General features: G+C 41.9%; 2 protein-coding genes across 3 annotated transcripts in view; one reads left to right on the forward strand and one right to left on the reverse strand.

Annotated features, from left to right (window-relative positions):
- MRPL13 (mitochondrial ribosomal protein L13) overlaps nt 1-365 on the forward strand; it is a 30340-nt gene extending 29975 nt beyond the window's left edge. For both annotated transcript variants that reach the window (XM_058177901.1, XM_058177900.1), the window contains exon 7: nt 85-365. In XM_058177901.1, the coding sequence (XP_058033884.1) occupies nt 85-109 (25 nt within the window). In that variant the 3' untranslated portion in view covers nt 110-365. The remainder of the gene's footprint in view (nt 1-84) is intronic.
- A 3604-nt stretch (nt 366-3969) lies between these two features.
- COL14A1 (collagen type XIV alpha 1 chain) overlaps nt 3970-21373 on the reverse strand; it is a 175114-nt gene continuing 157710 nt past the window's right edge. Inside the window, exons 46-48 of the mRNA XM_058177897.1 lie at nt 9533-9610; nt 8303-8458; nt 3970-4751 (exon numbers count right to left, since the gene is read on the reverse strand). Coding sequence (XP_058033880.1) covers nt 4498-4751; nt 8303-8458; nt 9533-9610 — 488 coding nt within the window. The 3' untranslated portion in view covers nt 3970-4497. The remainder of the gene's footprint in view (nt 4752-8302; nt 8459-9532; nt 9611-21373) is intronic.

Raw genomic sequence — 21373 nt, forward strand, 5'->3', positions numbered from 1 at the left:
TTCTGCTTCTTTCCCTTAAGGTAAATTTCTATTATAATAGGACAAAAGATCCCAATTAATGAGTTTTCATTCTTTTATTTACAGGCCTAAAGACTTTCGACCAACGTAATAGGAAGAATGTAAAAGAGTCAAAGAGAAGCTTATTCCTTTGTAATGTCAGGAACTTCCCAGAATTTTTACAGTATGGCTGTGTGCATAAGCATTGGATTATCTACTTTAAATTATTTTTTTTTAAATCTTTAATAAGATGAAAAACCAAGACTAGTTGGTAATTTTTCTTTTTGTTATATCCTCCTTTTTGGGGGGAGAGAGATCAATAAATAGCTGACATAAATAAGTAATAAATAGGGTTTTCCTGCAAATAATGTGTATATTTTAACTCCATATATCTTTCTGTCCTTTGGTTGAACTTTTATGTCATGCTTATTTCATTGTATCTAAAATATTTGAGCAAGCTGTTAGGTTTCATATTCCTGCTGAAGGCTGGAGCTAATCAGTGAAAGCGCATTTAATTTCCCATGTTAGCAGCTCTTCTCTTTCAGAAGTCTGAACCCTATAGCACCTTAAGTGCTATAATAGATAATTACCACTCTCAATCTCGCCACGCTCAGTCATCCATTTAGACCACAGGGATATGAGGCGCAGTGGCTCAGTGACTTACTGATGCTGAAAATGGTCTTTGCTCTAGCAGTTCGAGTCCTAGCAGTGCATGGCAGGTTGAGCCCCCATCACTGGCCTCAGCTTCTATCCACTTATCAGTTTCAAACAATGTTAGAGTAGATAAATAGGTACCATTTAGATGGGGAGATGAGTCGGCGCTTCATGTGGACAGTTAGAATCCTGCTGCTGCCGGACCTTCCTGGGTGCAACATCTGTTTGTGAAGAAGCTTCGGTGGAGGGAGAAGGTCCTGGATGTCGCTGCAGGAAAGCCGCTCACCTTTCTTTCTGGTGCAGAGCTAGCTCACCCCATGGCACACCTTGGAAAGTACGCGTGAACCAAACAGGGCTAGCAGTCTTAGGCAGCCAAACTACTATTCTGCATTACGGTTGTAGTCCCCTGGCTAAGGTAACATCGCCATATGCTAAATAAATAAATAGTAACCACAGGGATGTATTGTACCAACATAAAATAATTCTATGGATAAGTGTTCTATTGAGTTAGTTTTATGTGAGCGGCATTCAGTCCCTATGTCCAACACAGGTGATCCAATGATAATTTCTGTGTACCAAACAATTCATGATTTATCTTTTCATCTCATCCAGGTTAGTGGCCATCACTACATTTTATGGTAATGAATTTCATTAATTAGGCACAGGCTGACAATATTATCTATCCCCTTCTGACAGAAGGAAAATGAGCAGTAGTGGGGCTTAGGGTTCTCTTCTGCTGTATTTTAGATGTCAGTGCGTGACATTGTTAACATTGTTAAATGTTAGAACCAAGTCTGTCAACCGTGGGCCTCCCAAATGGCATAGGTTCAGTTAAAATATTAAAAGCACAACCTTCAGAAAGCCGCAAAATAGTAACCAGGCACATACTGCCTATATCAGTGTCAGCGAACCATCCCATGAAGAATGCATGGCCTCACCGGCCGGTCAGCTAACCATCGTGCACGCAGGAATGGCAGAACCTGGAAGAGTGGCGTTCCGGCACACATATGCAGGCCGGCACCCGACCTTCCGGATTGATGTTGCGTACTTACACGATGGCCAGCTGTTCATCGGGTGCGTTTCCATGCTGGTATCTGGGTGTTTGGGTGCCGGCTCGTGCATGTGTGATGGACTGCCGCTCTTCCAGCTATCGCTGCTCCCGCTCGCGAAGGTTGGGGCCGCGCATACCTCGTGGGATGGTTTCATGTGCCACTTCCGGCATGCAGGCCGGCACACGGGAACGCCAAAGGTTTGCCATCACGGGCCTATATCTTTGCACAGACTTTTGCAGAGAGACAAAAATATTCAAACTAGCCAAAGAGCTAGAACAGGGGTGTCAAACTCGCAGCGTCACGGCAGCGTCATGTGACATCGGGACTTTCTCCCCCTTTGCTAAACTAGGCATGGGCATGGGCATGGGCATGGGCATAGGCAATGTGTGAGACATCCGGCCCACGGGCCAGAGTTTGATAGCCCTGCTCTAGAAGACATTTACACATCTGATTAGAAATCCAGATAACAAGCAAAACCTCTCCCTGAGGTTTCTGCCTGAGAATGTAGATATTTCCACTATTCCTCCTGTACTAAACTCTTCACAATGATCATAATTGTAGGAACACCTGGCAACATCTGTTAATTTTCCAGAATTGAAGCATTACTAGAATTTTGGAGAAAACTTTTTTCGAAACAACTCATATGTTCATTACTATTTCTGGCATGCCTATGCACAACAAAACATTTAAAGATAATTAAATTAGCATTAGTAGCAAATTGTAATCAAAAGGAAGGAGGGATAATTTTTTCTTGAAATAGCACAGTTTTCAAAACATAGTCACTACTACAAATTGATTATTCAGTTGCAAAACTGTAAAAGTGAGCTTCAGTGGGTACAGAAGTACTATTTCCTAGTCCTTGCTTATATCATATATTATAAATGCAAACTGCTGTTTTTCAAAATTCAGAGTTTCATTGAGTAATCCATATTTAATGCCTTCTCCATTGACTATTCTCTACAATTCTCTAAAACTTAATTGTCATTCAGTGTAACCAGCATCCACCAATAATTTGTGAAGTTCACTTGCATTGCTGATAAAATTACTAGTCCGCCTTACTCTTTAGTTTTTGGGTATATTATATATTACTGAGTGACTATATTACTGATAAAAGAGTTTAAGAAGCCACTAAGGTAAAATCAAAATTTAAATTACAGGTTTGCATTAGTTCTTACCTAACCAGTATGTTTTAAAAAAAGATAAATGTTATCTCGAAATAAAAAGTTACTCAATCCATTGGTGTAATATTAAGCTGGAGCCTGTTAAGACAGATCTTGCAAGCAAAATGAAAACGTTTGGTTAGAGTCCAGTATGGGTTACACTCTTCAATGCTACTTCAAAATATTTGCATTTGTAGGTATGGAAATATTTAAGGAAAAGTTTATTATATTGAATTAAGTAAAAAAATATTCAATCCATTTGTGTCATATCAGGCAAGAGCCTATTAAGAAAGATCTTATGAGCAAAATGAAAATGATTGTCTAAAGTCCAGTGAGAGTTACATCCTTCAAGCTACCTCAGGATGTTTACATTTTAAACATTTAAGGAAAACTTTTTTATTATATTGACTTAATCAGTTGTAATCAAAGTGCTTTCAAAAATTCTGAACCCACTCAATGGCTTCATGTCAAAACAATTTGTGACTCATAAGTAGCAACATTGGGGGATGACAATCAGAAATATCCTTAAAAAATAACCTTCTTTAAATTACTGCCTCTAGCATGCTGCGAATTCAACATTTTCTGGCAAACGATACTAAGAGATTGCATATAACATGGCATTGAGTGTAATCAAAAAGAGTCATCTTACACCTTTTAAACAAGAATTAATACTGAGGAAAAATTGTATCATGCTAATCTCACATGTGTAACATTTTTAGCCTTATTCTAGAGAAATGTGAGGAATTAGATGCCAATATGTGGAATGAATGAATAAATGTTGGAATAAATAAATATACCATGAACAAATATGGTCCTTAAGCAGTGATCTTCAATGTTGCTGGGTAGAATAGATTTTTGACTAGCACGAAAAACGAGGATAAGCAGGATTTTGCTAACTGGCCTATAATCGGTATTCACGAATTTGGAATTGAGGGTTAATAAGATCAGACATACAATTCAATTTTATATTGAAACTATGGTCTCTCAAAATCAGTACAGTAGAAAAAATATTTATAAAAGTTTGCCACTTTATTTGTATAGAAAACAGAGTAGTATTAGACCCACAATAAATTATTGGTGCATTTCCAACTGGTATTTATTTTATGGGAATACTGTGGGATGGGGAGAAAAAACCCCCACTTCATATACATCTTTATATGGATAATTTTAAAAAAAAACTTCAGAGAACTCAGGCATAGCAGTAGCTTTAGTAGGTTTACTCTGAGAGAAGCACATATTTAAAATGTAGACAAAAAAAATCAGAAAGCAAGGAATAAAAGAAGAACTCTTCTTGATTTAATTCATATTTGCCATCTGGCATTGCAGTATTTTGAAATCTGCGTTGAACCATACTCATAACCTAACTATAAACATCTACAAATACATCTTTTGGAGTTTTCACTTAACCATAAACTGCTATACTGTTAATAATTTCTGCATGCAATGTAATTAGCTCTTTCCCGTCTTGTCAAAATGGTCATGTACAATATTATGGGTTTTTTTTTCCTTTAATGTATATGTTTGCAAACAGTTTCCATGACAACATTTAGGTCAACCGGACAGAGGCCTAAACATTAGCTTGACTAACGTACACAAAGAATATAAAAAGCAGTTCATTGTGAGATTTTATTTTTTTAAATTGGTCGATTGCGTTTTGGAGAGCTGATGCTTCTTTTGGAGATTCTCCTCGGAAAGCGGCTTATTCCGGCAGCCTCCATTTCTTCATCCACGGGTGTGAATTCTGGTTGTGCGATGTGAGGATATGCGTAGGATCCTAGATAGGGTTCTGGCTGATCTTCATAAAGATCCTCGGAATCATACAGTTGGTAGGAGTTGTGGTTTAATGGCACCACTGGAACGTCTTGATCTGTTGGATCCCCGTAGCCACCTTAACCCACAAAGGAAAGACACAATGAACACAAGAGGGAATTAAAGAATTAAAGCTAGAGCAGGGGTGTCAAACTCAAGGCCCGGGGGATGAATCTGGCCTGCAGGGTACTTCGATCTGGCCTGCAGGGCCGTCCTGGAAACAGCAAAGGACTGGACCGCGGTGCTTCTGCCAGCGAAAAAGGACTTCTGAGCTCCGTTTTCAGCTGCCACCGCCTCCTGCGACCCTCTGCCAGTGAAAATGGACCTTGAGGGCCCTCCCAAGCTCCGTTTTCAGTGGCAGAGGGTTGCAGGAAGTCGTGGCAGCTGAAAACTGAGCTTGGGAGCCTGTTTTCACTGGCAGAGCGCTTAGGGCCACCACAAGCGCACCTGACATGAGTGACGAGCTGGCCACACCCACCCTGGCCATGCCCATTCTGGCTCTCCAAGGTCAAACAACCATGATGCGGCCCTCAGTGAAATCGAGTTTGACACCCCTTAGCTAGAGCATCTCTAGAAACTCAGACCATTTTAACCATCAAATATATATATAATCAGAAAATAATCTTGTAAAATTAAATAGTCAACATTAATCCAACCAGGGAATTTGTTGTTAATTGTTAGAACTACATATATAATCTCATATAGTTTTAAAAAGTTTTTAAAAAAGGAGTCCCTGCGGATTTTACTCTGCTAGTCGTGGACTATAAGGGACAGTGCTCATCTCCATTTCAAGGCCATTGAGCCAGCCCTCTCTGAAGACATTTCCACAGTCATGTGGCCAGCATGAGGTTGTGGAGCACTTTTATCTTCCCACTGTAGTGGTACCTATTTATCTGCTCACATTTGCATGTTTCAAACTGCTAGGAGCTAGGGCGAGGATGGGAGCTCACTCCATCACATGGTGCTCGGGTCTCAAACCTGGCCTGCTGGCTTTCCAGCTGAGAAGCCCAGCGCTTAACTACTGAGCTACCACACTGCCCCAATCTTACATAGTAAGTGAAAAAAGTGGAACTATTTATTTATTACTAATGTTGCATTAATCATATTGCGAACATTGCAGTCAATGTGAAATGATTGTCAGGCAATCCTTATTAAAGGATTTAATTTTTTTTTTAAATCAAGATTTGATCTACACCTAAATAAAGTCTATACTGCATTTCAATTATATGTCTTGTCAAGTTCAGGGACCGTTGCCCTAAACCATCAGTGCTGTTGGTTGAAAAAACGTGAGGCAGTTCAATAATCATTTCTGATCTTTGTCCAAATGAAAGAAAAAACAAACTCTACCCGAAATCAGTTTCTTTCACCTTCCATATTGGTAGCCATTGTAAGGGAATGAGCCTTTAAAATTGAAAATGAACAATGGTAAGGGGTGGGGAAAAGAGGGGGAAAGGATAGGAGTAAATGGACAACAAAGAAAAACATACAGGTCAGTAAAAGACATTTCAGAGGCCAGGCTGAAGTATATACATTAATCTTGCATTTTAAACCTACATGCAAAGTTTGAAGCACCCAGGCCAAATTGTATCTTTCATTGAATTTGTAAAGACATCTTTCTGGAAATTTGAATGCACAATTATTTGTTATGTGTAGTTGTTTACCGATTCAAAACAACAAAGCAATTTGGCAGGTGCAGAACTTTTAGCAACCCATTCTCCTGCTTTGTTAAGAGTGAATCATTTTCATTTTCAAATGTTGAATTTGAATTTGAAATCCATGTTGAAATTAGGCAGAACGCAATCACCACCTTAGCTGGGAAGGGTCAGAATGTTTATTCACTAAAAAAATTCTATTCTTCCACCTAAGTGTAGACCTACCCAGTCAATTAACATGCAGGGCCTTATTAGTAACTTTACAGTAAAAACAAAATAGCACCGATTCATCTAAATTCATGTAAATTTGTTCCCCTGACATACTCACTGTTTTGTTATCCTTCCAGTCTGAATCTGCAAAGAGCTGCACACAAATAGTTAGCATGCATTCAAGTTTGCAAAAAGATGTCACGTTTACTTGGATACCATGTAGAGGTTGTGCTCAACTTCTGTTCCCTAAAGATTCATTGAACATTCATTACAGTTTGATCGAGGATGCCTAAACTTAGATGTGCCACTAAGGTTGGATGTAACTAAACACTAATTATAAAGCTTCTTAACTTGCAAGATCCAAGGGATTGTTTCATGCTGCACAACCCAGCACACGGAAGGATCCCATGCAATTTAGCTATTCATGCCAAATTTCCCTCAGTTCCTTTTGTGGCCTCTCTCTTTCTAAAAACAGTGGTTTTCCAAGAATTGCATGTGTCATCACATTTCCTTATCGATTTGGTTATCTTTGTGTTGTTGAAACTTTAAGAGTAGAACATTCGGTTTTTTGGCAGCAAGTTTGAAGGGAAGACTGACGGAGCAGTCAAACTGCTTTTCAATGCATTTTGTTTGCTGTGAAGGAGAATAAGTTATGGCCGAATAACATCAAATCAGGACTGTCTTTGAGGGCAGGGACCTCCAACCTTGGCAACTTTAAGACTTGTGGACTTCAAAGCAAAGCTGGCTAAGGAACTCTGGGAGTTGAAGTCCACAAGTCTTAAAGTCATCAAGGTTGGAGATCCCTGTTTTAGAGGAACCTCTTATTATTTTTGACGGTCCTTAAGTAGTTTGAAAACCACTGCTTTAGTGGGGGGGAAAATAAGTTATAATCATGCAATAGAAATAGTCTGTTCTTGGAAGGTGTATGTACCATTCATTTATTATGCCATTATGTATTTTTGTTTAACGAGAGGCTTGGTTAGTAAAGTTCATTCTTACATGCTGTTTGAAAGTTCATGAACGAGTAAGTTGGATAATCATTCTTTCCTCCTCAGGGGAAGTAAATAAAATATCAGCTCAAGAGATGAAGAAGGGAATTACATGAATAAAGCATTCGGATGGAATGAAACAGATTAGTTGGATAGCATGGCAATATTATAATAAGTGCAGCAGACACAACAAAATACTTCAAAATTTATGTAACTTTTATAAGGTTTTTTCTGCTCCTACTGGAAAGTCACATCACCTCTTTTTAAAACAATTAGTACAACTACCATTCCCGCCTGAGTCTCCTATAGATTTACATTTGGCTCAGGAAGTTCATCCACCCTGCTTGAAACTTGCTTCAAGATTCATTCCTGATGTCAATCCAGATGTATATTACAGAGCTATCAGAAAGAGAGATCAATGAAATTTTCTCCTCACAGTTGTGACCAAGTAACCAACACGGTTGGAATCAACACATATTATTCATTAACGAAATTTCTGCTTGGTTGAAATCATGTTACAAAGAAGGTCTTGTCTTAATAAAAAATAAATAAAAATGGCAGTTCCAAAATAGTAATGATTCCAACAATGGCTGCAAATATGCACGAGGAATACACTGATCAATAAAAGAGAGGTATTGTTTTGTTTTGTAAACAGCAATTCTCCTTCTGCAACAAATACTGAACATCGGAATCTTTTGCTACACCACTTAGCTTTGAAGGCAGGTGTCACAGGAAAAATACCGGCAAAACTAAATTCCAAGTTGGAAAAGAATACTTACCACCTGCTCCATAACCAGCACAAGAGGAAGGATCACAGTACCCTGGCTGTCCAGGTGTTCCTTGTGCCCCAGGAGGACCTGTGCGACCGGCTGTTCCTCTGGGACCAGGTGACCCTGAAGGCCCAGGAGTGCCAGTTCGGCTCTCACCTGGAGGTCCTATGGGGTACAAGAAGCGACAGTAAGAATTTTACCTCTGCCCTATTGCAAAAGGTCAATTCCTCATTAGTATTTAGGGCAGAAGTATCCAACCTTGGCAACTTTATTTATTTTATTTTTATTTTTTATTTATTTATTTATTTTGTCACAACAGTATATATAAGCATAAGCATGAAATAACTATACAATATATAAGCATATATATAAGCATAAGTATGTAATAACTATAATGGATATAATGGATAATAATAATGGATATAATGAAAGGAAACAATAGGACAGGACACAACTTCAAGAGTTGTGAACTTCAACTCCCAGAATTCCCCAGCAGGCATGGCTGGCTGGGAAATTCTGAACCACAAGACAATTCTGGGAGTTGACGTCCACAAGCCAAGACTGAACACTTCTGATTTAGAGTTTGAACTGATGACAGAATTTTAAAATTTACTGTGCTTTTTACAAGTTTCCTAGAGCAGGGATCTCCAACTTTGGCAACTTTAAGACTTGTAGACTTCAACTCCCAGAATTCCTCAGCTGGCAAAGCTGAAGTCCACAAGTCTTTAAAGTTGCCAAGGTTGGAGACCCCTGTCCTAGAGCCAGAAAGATTGACTGACATACACAATGAGTTGAAAAGTGAACAATTATGAATTGATTTGAGAACAGGCACCTGCACTGCCAAACTTTTCAAACGTTAAATTGTACATACTATCAGTTAATTGTACGTACATGTTAGCTGTATATACAACCAGTTTGTGGGCAAATTAATAGTCACATGCCACATAAAAACTTCCTTAACTCATTTGGGGCACATATATTCATGAAGAAATAAAAGCGGATGGAATAGTGTGCTGAATTGCACATAATTGCCATTCCTACGTATTCAGGAAATTTTAAAAATGCAAAAATAATTCCTGATGCTAGAAGGCCAGAAAGGAATATCTAAATCGGTACATAATTTTGGGAAGAAAAAGGCTTAGCAAGAAATGCCCTTCCTGTAAAAATGAATGGAAGAAGCAACTGATCTTCCTTATCTAAAAAAAAAAAAGTTCGAGTTCTACAGTACATCTAATTTACCTGCTGGCCCTGGTGGACCTCGGGGGCCTTGAGTTCCAATACCTGGGTTACCTCGTTCTCCCTTTTCTCCTGGTAAGCCTGGTTGAAAGAAAAAGAAAGAAATCAGAATAGATGGGGGGGGGGAGATTGATACATGTTTCTCTCTGGGCATCTTTTACTAATTAAAAGGAAGGACAAAAGCCAAAGAAAATAATTCTGGAAGCTGTGCAGCTTATAAGCATCATGGAAAGTTGCTACACTAGATTTTTGCAGCAGTTCCTCTTGGATGGCATAGCGTTGCTAATTTGAGACATCACTGACTCTTTTTGTCTTGGTCCATATACAGAAAGTATAGGACCATGATGGCAAACCTATGGCACGTGTGCCACAGGTGGCATGCGGAGCCATACCTGTGGGCACGCGAGCGTTGCCCTAGCTCAGCTCCAGCGCGCATGCGTGTGCCGGCCAGCTGGTTTTTGGGCCTTTCGGGCCTACCGGAAGTCAGGAAACAGGCCGTTTTTGGCCTCCGGATGGCCTCCAGGGGGGATGAGGAAGGCCATTTTTACCCTCCCCGAGCTCCTAGAAAGCCTCTGGAGCCTGGGGAGGGCAAAAAAACAGACCTACCGGGCCCACTGTGCTATCGCACACCAAAAGCAGGGAGAGCGCGGGGCGTGCATGCATGGGGGAGCAGAACGCATTAATTATGGGTGTGGGCATGTGCACACTCCACCGCCCGCGCTCCCCCCCCCCGTTTTTGGCATGCTACAGCAAAAAGGTTAGCCATCATTGGTATAGGAAAAACAGTTAAAGGCACTGGGTATTGTTAGTCTACAGAAGAGGGCTCTTGGGTAAATAAGATAGCAGTTTTTCAATATCTGAAGTGGTCCAAAAGAAGAGAATATATGTAGCTCAGGGCTGAACTTTGGAGTCCTTGGTACTCTCTGAGCTTGGTGATTCGCTTAAAGTCATTTCATTACCCAACTAGGTATCATGCACATCATGGCTACCTGGGGAATTCTGGGATTTGAAGTCCATTTATCTTTATTTTATAGACAAACAAACATAAAATACATAATCAATCATTCAGTGTATCATCTGAGTACATCTTTTGTGTCTTCTTCTTACTCCTCCAATATTTATCATTTCTTAATATTATCATTTCATTTATTGTAACGTTTCTCCCACATTTCTTGCTTTACTATTAATACATTTATCTACAGTATCTTCTTTCTCCTCTGTCTTCTTCACTTACTTCACTACAACATTACCCTATATATATATATATATATCTTCTCTAACCAATGGTAAAATTGCCCCCTATCTTAAAGTATTCCGATTCCTCTCTTCCTTTAATTGTCAAAGTCAATCTATTCATTTCTGCACAATCCAATATTTTCTTAATTACTTCTCCCTCTGTAGGGGAGATTTTCTCTGCTTTCCATCTTTGCGCAAATACTATTCTCGTTGCAGTTATTACATGTATAATCAAATATATATTTTCTTTACTAAATTTCTCTGGTAAGTTACCCAGTAGGAAGAGTTCAGGTTTTAAATCTATATGTTGTTGTATCATTTCTTCTAACCAAGAAGATTTTAATCCAATCATTTCTCGCTTCTGGACACGTCCACCGGATATGATAATATGATCCTGGTGTCTGATGGCATTTCCAACATTTAGCTGATTTATCTTTAAACATTTTTGCCAGTTTTTCAGGTGGCATGTGCCATCTGTAAAACATTTTATATTGATTCTCCTTATATGCTGTGGAAATTGTTAATTTATAATTCCTTTCCCATTGAAGTCCATTTATCTTAAAGTCAAGTTACCCCTTTCCCTTTCCCCTTGAACCCAAAAGCTTGTCTTCTCAGGCAGACTGTCTATGGTCCGACTAGTAAACCTCAAAAAAGGAAACACTCTTGGGAGCTTTGAATTCCCAAAAGTAAAACTTTATTGGATACACCATTTTGGTACTGAAGAATCAAAACTAGCTCTGGTTTTCCTGCGCAAATGCTCATTTAGGTAAACAATACTTTCTCTTTTCTCCCCACCCTTGGGTGATCACTTTGTCCAATTATGAGACCATCATTTTTTTATGGGAACAGTCCATCTCTTTCCCAAACAATGTCGGCTGGCAGCCCCCAGGGGAAGATCCTTCTCTGTGGGGGCTCCTACCCTCTGGAACGAACTTCCCCTGGGCTTACGCCAAATACCTGACCTTCGGACCTTCCGCCGCGAATTGAAAACACATTTATTTATTCGCGCGGGGCTGGCTTAAATTTTATTGGTTTTAAATTTTTATTATTAATTTTTAATGGGTTTTAGTTTTATATGTTCCAAAGTTTTAGGCCAATTATGTAATAAGTTTTTTAATTCGTATTTTTAATTGTATATTGCATTGTTTGTTTTACCTTGGCTGTACACCGCCCTGAGTCCTTCGGGAGAAGGGCGGTATAAAAATTGAATTATTATTATTATTAATTATTATTATTATTATTATTATTATTAATAATAATAATAATAATAATAATAATAATAATATTGCCCAGTTTGTCCAAGTACATGTTCATTGCATCCATGACTATCTAACCATCTCATCCTCTGCTGTCCCTTTTCCTTTTGCCTTCAATCTTTCCCAACATCAGAATCAGAGGTGAGGTTCATATAATTTTACCACCGGTTCACCGCACACCAAAAATGTGAGCACGCGCGCATGTTCTGCTCACACGTGCGCCTTGCATGCATGTGCGTGTCTTAGAAAACGTGGCTAAATAAGATGGCATAGTGCCAGGGCAGGTGGGCAGGCCTACCCGCAGGTCACCACTACCGGTTCTCCTGAACCGGTCCAAACTGGCTGAATCCCACTACTGACCAGGGCCTTTTCAAAGGAGTCCTCTCTTCTCATTAAGTGGCCAAAGTATTTGGGCTTCAGCTTCAGTATCTGTTGTTCCAAAGAACGATCAAGACTGATTTCTTTTAGGATTGACTGATTGCAGTCCAAGGGACTCTCAAGTGTCTCCTTCAACACCACAATTCAAAAGCATCAATTCCAGCTACTTTACTTAGCTGTCTGTAGTTTACCCCTCAACTTGATTTACAATCCCAAGACCAGCACTTTAGCCCGTATGCTTTTTAAAAAAATATTTTTATTAAACAGGGCCTCTGTGGCTCAGACTGGTAAGACAGTCTGTTATTAACAGCAGCTGCTTGCAATTACTGCAGGTTCAAGCCCCACCAGCCCCAAGGTTGACTCAGCCTTCCATCCTTTATAAGGTAGGTAAAATGAGGATCCAGATTGTTGGGGGCAATAAGTTGACTTTGTATATAATATACAAATGGATGAAGACTATTGCTTGACATAGTATAAGCCGCCCTGAGTCTTCGGAGAAGGGCGGGATATAAATGCAAATTTTTAAAAAAAACAGATTTTTTTTAAAAAAAAGAAAACAAAAAAGAAATATTAAAACTTTCTTCTTTTCAACAGTTTCGCGTCGGTGATCAATGCTTATACATTTTCTCTCTCTTATCCTAATGTATTTTTTATACATATATTTCTAATATATCATATAAATCTCACTATAATATATTATATTATTCTAATTATTATATTTACATATATACTTAGATATACACGTATACCCAATTTCCTTTCCACAATTTCTGTTTCTTCCTATTTGTTCTCTATTTCTACTCCTAGTTTATCCATTATTTAATCTTTCCTTGTCCTTTTATTTTTTTCCCCCTTTTCCTCCAACCATTTATACCATCTCTCCCATACTAGATAACATTCTGTTTCCTCTTTTTCTTGTATCTCCTTCATAAGCGTATCCATTTCTGCACATTCCATGATTTTTCTAATTACATTGTCTTCAGATGTTATATTGTTATTTTTCCAGTTCTGTGCATAGACGATTCGTGCTGCTGTAACTATGTGGATAATTAAATCACCGTATTTCTTTTTCATATGACCCTGGAATTATTCCCAGTAAAAATGTTTCTGGCCTCATTTCTATATGTTGATTTATAATTTCTTCTATTTGTAATCTAATTTTTTGTCAATATTGTTTCGCTTTATGACAAGACCACCACATATGATAATACGTTCCCTTTTGTTGTTTACATTTCCAACATAGTGGTGAAGTGAAGTGGTGAAAAAAGGGCCGGAATAGCTCAGGCTGTTAGAGCCTGTTATTAGAACACAGTAGCCTGCAATTACTTCAGGTTCAAGCCCGGCCCAAGGTTGACTCAGCCTTCCATCCTTTATAAGGTAGGTAAAATGAGGACCCAGATTGTTGGGGGGGCAATAAGTTGACTTTGTAAAAATATACAAATAGAATGAGACTATTGCCTTATACACTGTAAGCCGCCCTGAGTCTTCGGAGAAGGGCGGGATATAAATGTAAACAAAACAAAACAAAAAAAGTACTTCAGCCCGTATGCTTATTATGGACACTCAGATCTGAGTCGCCATCTTCTGTAAGCACTGCATTTTCAAAAGATTGCTGCTGGATTGGGCTGCCAGGAGCAAGATTTTCAGAGAAAAGTTGAGCTGCAAAAGGGGGGGGGGAACCAAAACTTCTAACCTTTCACAATTTCCCTACTCTACCAGAAGCTCTACTTGAGTAGAAGTCTGACTGCCTCAAGTGTCTTATTGGCAGAAAGGAAGGGTGGATATATAGCATATATAAATCCATATAAATATATCCAGCCACCAGGCAGAATTCAGGAAAGTAAGGACACTGAATTTTCCACATGTGAAGTTGGCAATCATAAGAACTATGCTTTACTTCAAAGCTTCATAAACCTGAGCTGACTGATGGCTCCCTTTCCATCATTTTTTTCCTCAGGTTTTCTCAGGTTGCAGCCGTTTCACTTCCTTTCATTTTGCACCGCATATGCATGCACAGAATCAAAGCTGGCATTTCAGGATCAGCAGCTTATAAAAATAACATTGTCAGAGAATCACTAGCGGTACTCTCCAAATACTCGGTATGCACCCTTTGCTAATTGCAATGGCTGCATGACTTTCTAATGGCTGTAAAGTAACTGTATCAGCATTAGCAATAGCATTTAAAATTATATAACACTTCACAGTGCTTTACAGCCCTCTCTAAGATGTTTACAGAGTCGGTCTATTGTCCCCAACAATCTGGGTCCTCATTTTACCCAGAAGGATGGAAGGTTGAGTCAACCTTGAGCCTGGTGAGATTTGAACTGCCAAACTGCAGTCAGTCAGCAGAAGTAGCCTGTGATAATGCACTCTAACCACTGCGCTAGTAGTGGGATTCAACATTTTTTACTACCGGTTCTGTGGATGTGGCTTGGTGGGCATGGCATGGCTTGTTGGGCGTAGCTTGTTGGGCATGGCATGGGAAGGATACTGTAAAATCTCCATTCCCACCCCTCTCCAGGAGAAGGTTACTGCAAAATCTCCATTTCCCCCTGATCAGCTGGGACTCAGGAGGCAGAGAATAGATGGGGGTGGGGCCAGTCAGAGGTGGTATTTACCAGTTCTCCAAGCTACTCAAAATTTCCACTACCAGTTCTCCAGAACTGGTCAGAACTTGCTGAATACCACCTCCGCACTGCGCCACCGTGGCTCATTACTTTTAAGTATTACTTTTATCAAGGCTGAATTCAATTCAAAAGAAACTTCCTCAGCAGTGGAATTCTGAAAATACACTTGGAGATATAATATAAATTACCACCCTCCCCTTGCAAAACCTGGATTTAAAAACCAGACAGAAGATGATACATTTTTTTTTCCAAATAGGCTTCCATATGGTGCTATCAGTTGAAGCATCGGTGGCAGCAGCAAAACCAGACATACTTATTTCCTGAATTCTATTATTGGGTCTTGCATAGTTAGATCACCTCACATGCTCAGGACACACACACACACACACACACACACACACAAAATGGTCCTTATTGCTTGATAGAAAAAAAAATTGCTTTCAAAGAACTTACTGCAGCTGTCCTGCTTTTCTAGTAAGGAATTATTAAATTCCCTTTATACCATGTTTCCCCGAAAATAAGACCCTGTTTTATATTTTTCAAATCCCAAAATAAGTAATTGGCCTTATGTCTTATTATTTTGGGGTGCATGGAGCAAGATGGGGCTCATCTTGCTGTCTTACCTGATTTCCAGCTCTGAGATTGGCAGTTCAGTGGTTTGAATCACTAGTACCGCGTAACAGGGTGAGCTCCCGTTACTTGTCCCAGCTTCTGCCAACCTAGCAGTTCGAAAGTACGTAAAATAATGCCAGTAGAAAAATAGGGACCATCTTTGGTGGAAAGGGAACAGCGTTCCATTAGCCTTTGGCATTTAGTCATGCCGGCCATAGGACCACGGAGACGTCTTCAGACAGTGCTGGCTCTTCGGCTTTGAAATGGAGATGAGCACCGCCCCAAGAGTCAGGAACGACTAGCATGTATGTGCAAGAGGAACCTTTACCTTTACCTTTTACTCCCTAACCCTAACCAGAGGAAATGGCAGGGACCGGCTGCCAGTGTGTTTAAATATTTTTGGGGAGGACTTATTTTTGAGGAGGGCTTATTTTTCGGGGTGCTTATTTTAGCGCATGTGCTCAAAATCCCGATTGGGCTTATTATCAGGTTATGTCTTATTTTAAGGAAAACAGGGTAGCAATAGCAGTAGCACTTAGACTTATATACCACTTCACAATGCTTTACAGCCCTATCTAAGGGTTTACAAGTCAGCATATTGCTCCCAACAATCTGGGTCCTCATTTTACTGACCTCGGAAGGATGGAAAGCTGAGTAAACCTTGAGACGATGAGATCTGAACTGCCAAACTGCAGCTAACAATCAGCTGAAGTAGCCTGCAGTACTGCATTCTAACCATTGCACCACCTCGGCTCTCTTTACTTTGATTGTTAATTCAAGTTAAAATCAAGTTAATACTAACTGACCATAAGCTGGAAGGAGCTTTGGGCAAGTTGTTATTTCAGGAGTCTATTGTGTTCTGCTTCTGTAAATCTCTTGTTCTCACTTCAGTGTTATTTTCACTTACTTACTTACTTACTTACTTACTTACTTACTTACTTACTTACTTTCTTACTTTATTTATTTATTTATTTATTTTAAAAAAACTAATTTTAAATTGGCCGAAATTGTAAAAATTTGCTAAATCCCATTAAAAACTGATTAAAACTATTAAAAAACTATTAGGCTAATCCTGCTCGATGAAATAAAAGAGTCTTCAGCTCACGCCGGAAGGTTCGGAGGTCAGAGAGTTGCTGCAACATCGGAGGTAGTTCGTTCCAGAGGGCTGGGGCCCCCACAGAGAAGGCCCTCCCCCTGGGGGTCGCCAGCCGACATTGTCTGGCCAATGGCACCCTGAGGAGACCCTCTCTATGGGAGCGCACTGGTTGATGGAGGCCACCGATGGCAACAGGCGGTCCCGTAAGTATCCTGGTCCTGAGCCATGGAGCTCTTTAAAGATGGTCACTAACACCTTAAATTGCACCTGGAAGACAACCGGAAGCCAGTGCAGCCCGCGCAGGATAGGTGTTATATGGGAGCCTCAAGCCGCTCCCACTATCACCCGCGCGGCCGCATTCTGGACCAGCTGAAGCCTCCGGGAACACTTTAAGGGGAGCCCCATGTAGAGAGCATTGCAGTAGTCCAGAGGGGAAGTAACGAGGGCATGAGTGACTGTGCACAGGGCATCCCGGTCCAGGAAAGGACGCAACTGGCGTATCAGGCGAACCTGATAAAAAGCCCCTCTGGCGACGGCCGTCATATGGTCTTCTAACAACAGCCGTGCATCCAGGAGGACGCCAAGATTGCGGACCTTCCCCGTGGGGGCCAACAACTCGCCCCCCATGGTCAGCGATGGAATCAACTGATTATACCGGGATGCCGGCATCCACAGCCACTCAGTCTTGGACGGATTGAGTTGGAGCCTGTTTCTCCCCATCCAGACCCGCACGGCCTCCAGGCACTGGGACATCACTTCAACGGCTTCGTTGGGGTGGTTAAGGGTGGAGATGTACAGCTGCGTATAATCAGCGTACAGATGACAAGTCACCCCAAAACCACGGATGATCTCACCCAGCGGTTTCATATAGATGTTGAACAGGAGAGGCGAGAGAACCGACCCCTGCGGCACCCCACACAGGAGGTGCCTCGTGGTCGATTTCTGCCCCCCCCGTCAACACCCTCTGCGTCCGGTCAGACAGGAAGGAGGAGAACCACCGAAAAACGGTGCCCCCCACTACTAACCCCTCCAGCCGTCGCATGGTCAATGGTATCAAAAGCCGCTGAGAGATCTAATAGGACCAGGGCAGAGGAGCAACCCCTGTCCCGGGCCCTCCAGAGATCATCCACCAACACGACCAACGCCGTCTCCGTGCTATAACCAGGCCGGAAACCAGATTAGAACGGGTCCAGATAGACAGTTTCATCCAGGTACCGAGGAAGCTGGTGCACCACCACACTCTCAACAACCTTCGCCACGAAGCGAAGGTTGGAAACCGGACGGTAGTTTGCCAAAACAGTTGGGTCCAGGGAAGGCTTCTTGAGAAGGGGCCTCACCACCGGCTCTTTCAAGGTGGCGGGGAAAACACCCTCCCTCAAAGAAGCGTTCACGATTCCCTGGAGCCAACCTTGTGTAACCTCCTGCGTGGCCAGTACCAACCAGGAGGGACACGGGTCCAATAAACATGTGGTTGTGTTCAGCAGTCTCAGTATCCTGTCCATGTCCTCGGGAGCCACAGTGTCAAACTCATCCCAGATGATATCTCCAAGATCTGCCTCCGTCTGCCCGTCCGGATCTACCCATACTGCGTCCAGCCCATCCCGGATCTGAGCGATTTTATCATGCAGATAACTTCCAAAGTCCTCAGCACGTCCCTGCAAGGGGTCCTCCCCGGCTCCCTGTACAAGAAGGGAGTGGGTCACCCTAAACAGGGTGGCTGGGCGATTATCTGCTGATGCAATAAGGGCGGCGAAATATTCACGTTTCGCTGCTCTTATCGCCACTAGATAGGTCTGAATGTGAGACCTAGCTAGTGTTCGATCAGATTCGGAGTGGCTGGCTCTCCAACTACTCTCTAGGCGTCTTTTCCGGCGCTTCATCTCCCTCAGCCCCTCGGAGTACCAAGGGGCTGGTCAAGATCGGCGCCGGGTCAGAGGCCGCAAAAGCACGACTCGATCTAAGGCCCCCATCGCCGCCCGTTCCCAGGCGGCGGTAAGTTCCTCGGCCGAGCCGTGAGCCAGATCCTCAGGGAATGGCCCAAGCTCCATCAGAAACCTGTCTGGGTCCATCAGGCACCTGGGACGAAACCACCGAATCGGTTCCGTCTCCCTGCAGTGTGGGTTGGCGGTTCAAAAATCCAGCCAAAGGAGAGAATGATCAGACCATGACAAGGGTTGAATAGCTAGGTCCCCTAATTCCAGATCATTCAACCACTGTCCAGAGACAGTGGTTTCTATCGCGCCTTTATTATTTTATTATTTTTACAAATAACTCAAGGTGATGAACACACACAATACAGGTAGTCCTCGTCTTACAACAGTTCATTTAGTGACCGTTCGAAGTTACAACAGCACTGAAAAAAGCGACTTATGACCATTTTTCACACTTATGACCATTGCAGCATCCCCGTAGCCATGTGATCAAAATTCAGATGCTTCTCACTGACTCATATTTATGACAGTTGCACTGTCCTGGGGAATATGTGATCATATTTTGGGAACTTCTGACAATGGGGAAGCCAAATTCACTGAACAGCCATGCTATTAACTGAAGAACTGCAATGATTCGCTTAACAACGGTGGCAAGAAAGGTTGTAAAATGGGGCAAAACTCACTTAACAAATGTTTCACTTAGCAACATAAATGTTGGGCTCAATTTTGTTCATAAGGACTACCTGAACTTCTTCCTCCTCCCATTTTTCCCACAACAACAATCCTTTGAAGTGAACTGGGCTGAGAGATTGAAACTGGTCCAAAAACTGAAAATCTGACTGACAAGCTGACTGAAAAATCATCCAGCTGGTTTTTCATGCCTAAGGCTGGCTAGGCCTCCCAGTTTCCCTGGGGCTTGGCTCAAAGTCACCTAGCCAGCTTTCAGACCTAAGGCAGAGCTAGAAGCAGTGGTGGGATTCAGCCGGTTAGGGCCAGTTCGGGTGAACCAGTAATTAAATTGCTGCCTGGCCCCACCCCGCCCCCTTCCTTCCAGGATTCCCCACATGCCCCGTTTTGGCTCCCAGGTTAAGTGCAGGGAGGCCTACTAGGCCCAAAATGGGCCGTGGGGGGTGCGGTGCGCCACCCACGGTACCCATTTTTGCTCTCAGGAGGCTGCAGAGAGGCCTACTAAGCTCAAAATGGGGTCCAGGGAGAGTGCGGTGTGGCCCCCCTACGGTCCATTTTTGCTCCCAGGAGGCTGCAGGGAGGCCTACTAAGCCCAAAACGGGGTCCAGGGGTGTGTGGCGCCCCCCCCCAGACTGTTTTTGATCCCAGGAGGCTGCAGGGAGGCCTACTAGGCCCAAAACAAGGTGAGGGGCACATCTCCCCTGCAGCCATTTTTGCTCCCGGGGGGCACAGGAGGCTGCCTGTCACACCTCCTGGCCACGCCCACCCAGCTGGTCATTAGGGCAGAGAACCGGTTGTTAAATTATTTGAATCCCACCTCTGGCTAGAACTCACAGTCTCCTGGCTTCTAGCCTGGTCCCTTAACCACTAAACCAAACTGATTCTCTCCCCCTGCCACCATAGAAATCTGCTTTTTTTTCCCCAGGTAAAAGAAGAAAAATAGGAAGAACATAGCAAGAAAAGCAATGGGAGGAAAAAAAGTTAGAAGAGACATAAATATAATAACTACCCTCCGGATAGCAACTTCCTGAACCACTGCTGTGGTGGCACAGTGGTTAGAGTGCAGTACTGCAGGCTACTTCAGCTGCCTACCGGCTGCCTGCAATTTGGCAGTTCAAATCTCACCAGGCTCCAGTTTGACTCAGCCTTTCATCCTTCCGAGGTCGGGTAAAATGAAGACCCAGATTGTTGGGGGCAATAGGCTGACCCTGTAAACCACTTAGAGAGGGCTATAAAGCGGTATATAAATCTAAGTGCTATTGCTCTAATGGGCAATCCCACTCCTCAAACCCCTCACCACAAGGGATTTTAAGTATCCAGGGACAGATGCTTGAAATTAAACGTGGGTCTCTGATAAATGGGAAGTTACAATTTGGCCTTTTCCTCCATGTTTTGCCATGTCCACGTGGCTAACCCAAAAAAGATGAACAAGTTGGGAATAAAAGCTGAATCAAATGTAGGCATTGGTGGAATAAATTCTGAAAAGACTGCAGGGCTGAATTCCAGTTCAAGGGTTAGCCAAACTGTACTGAAATTGAAATCATAATGTTTCCATGGATTGTTGCTTAAAATTTAATCCAACTGGCTTGTAGGTTGCAACCTCCAGCTCCCCTCTGGCCAGAAGCTAAGGCTGACGCTGAATATTTAGCATTGTTTCAGAGAGAAGACATAGTCAGGTGGTTTGGCATAAGATTAATAAAGCAATTAGAAGAAAATCAATCATCAAGCCAAGATCCTAGGCTAGTTTCCCAGGCTTTTTTTTTGGGGGGGGGAAAGACATAATTGTATTCAGGTTTAAAGGAAACCTGAAGTCATGGTTTTCCATTGCAATTTAAGATTCAAAGGACACACTGAAATTCTGAAGAATAAGGGTGGAAGCAGCTGGATTAAATTAGCATCCTTCCAAAATTGAAAAAGAATATTTAATACATGTGGAAAAGAAATAATTATCTTGGCTTTCTTCCTTTGGCCTAGTGCTGTTGAAAATACTGTGAGGGACACTAGCAACATTCACACAATGT

The sequence above is a fragment of the Ahaetulla prasina genome, chromosome 3, assembly GCF_028640845.1.
Source record: "Ahaetulla prasina isolate Xishuangbanna chromosome 3, ASM2864084v1, whole genome shotgun sequence".
NCBI lineage: Eukaryota > Metazoa > Chordata > Lepidosauria > Squamata > Colubridae > Ahaetulla > Ahaetulla prasina.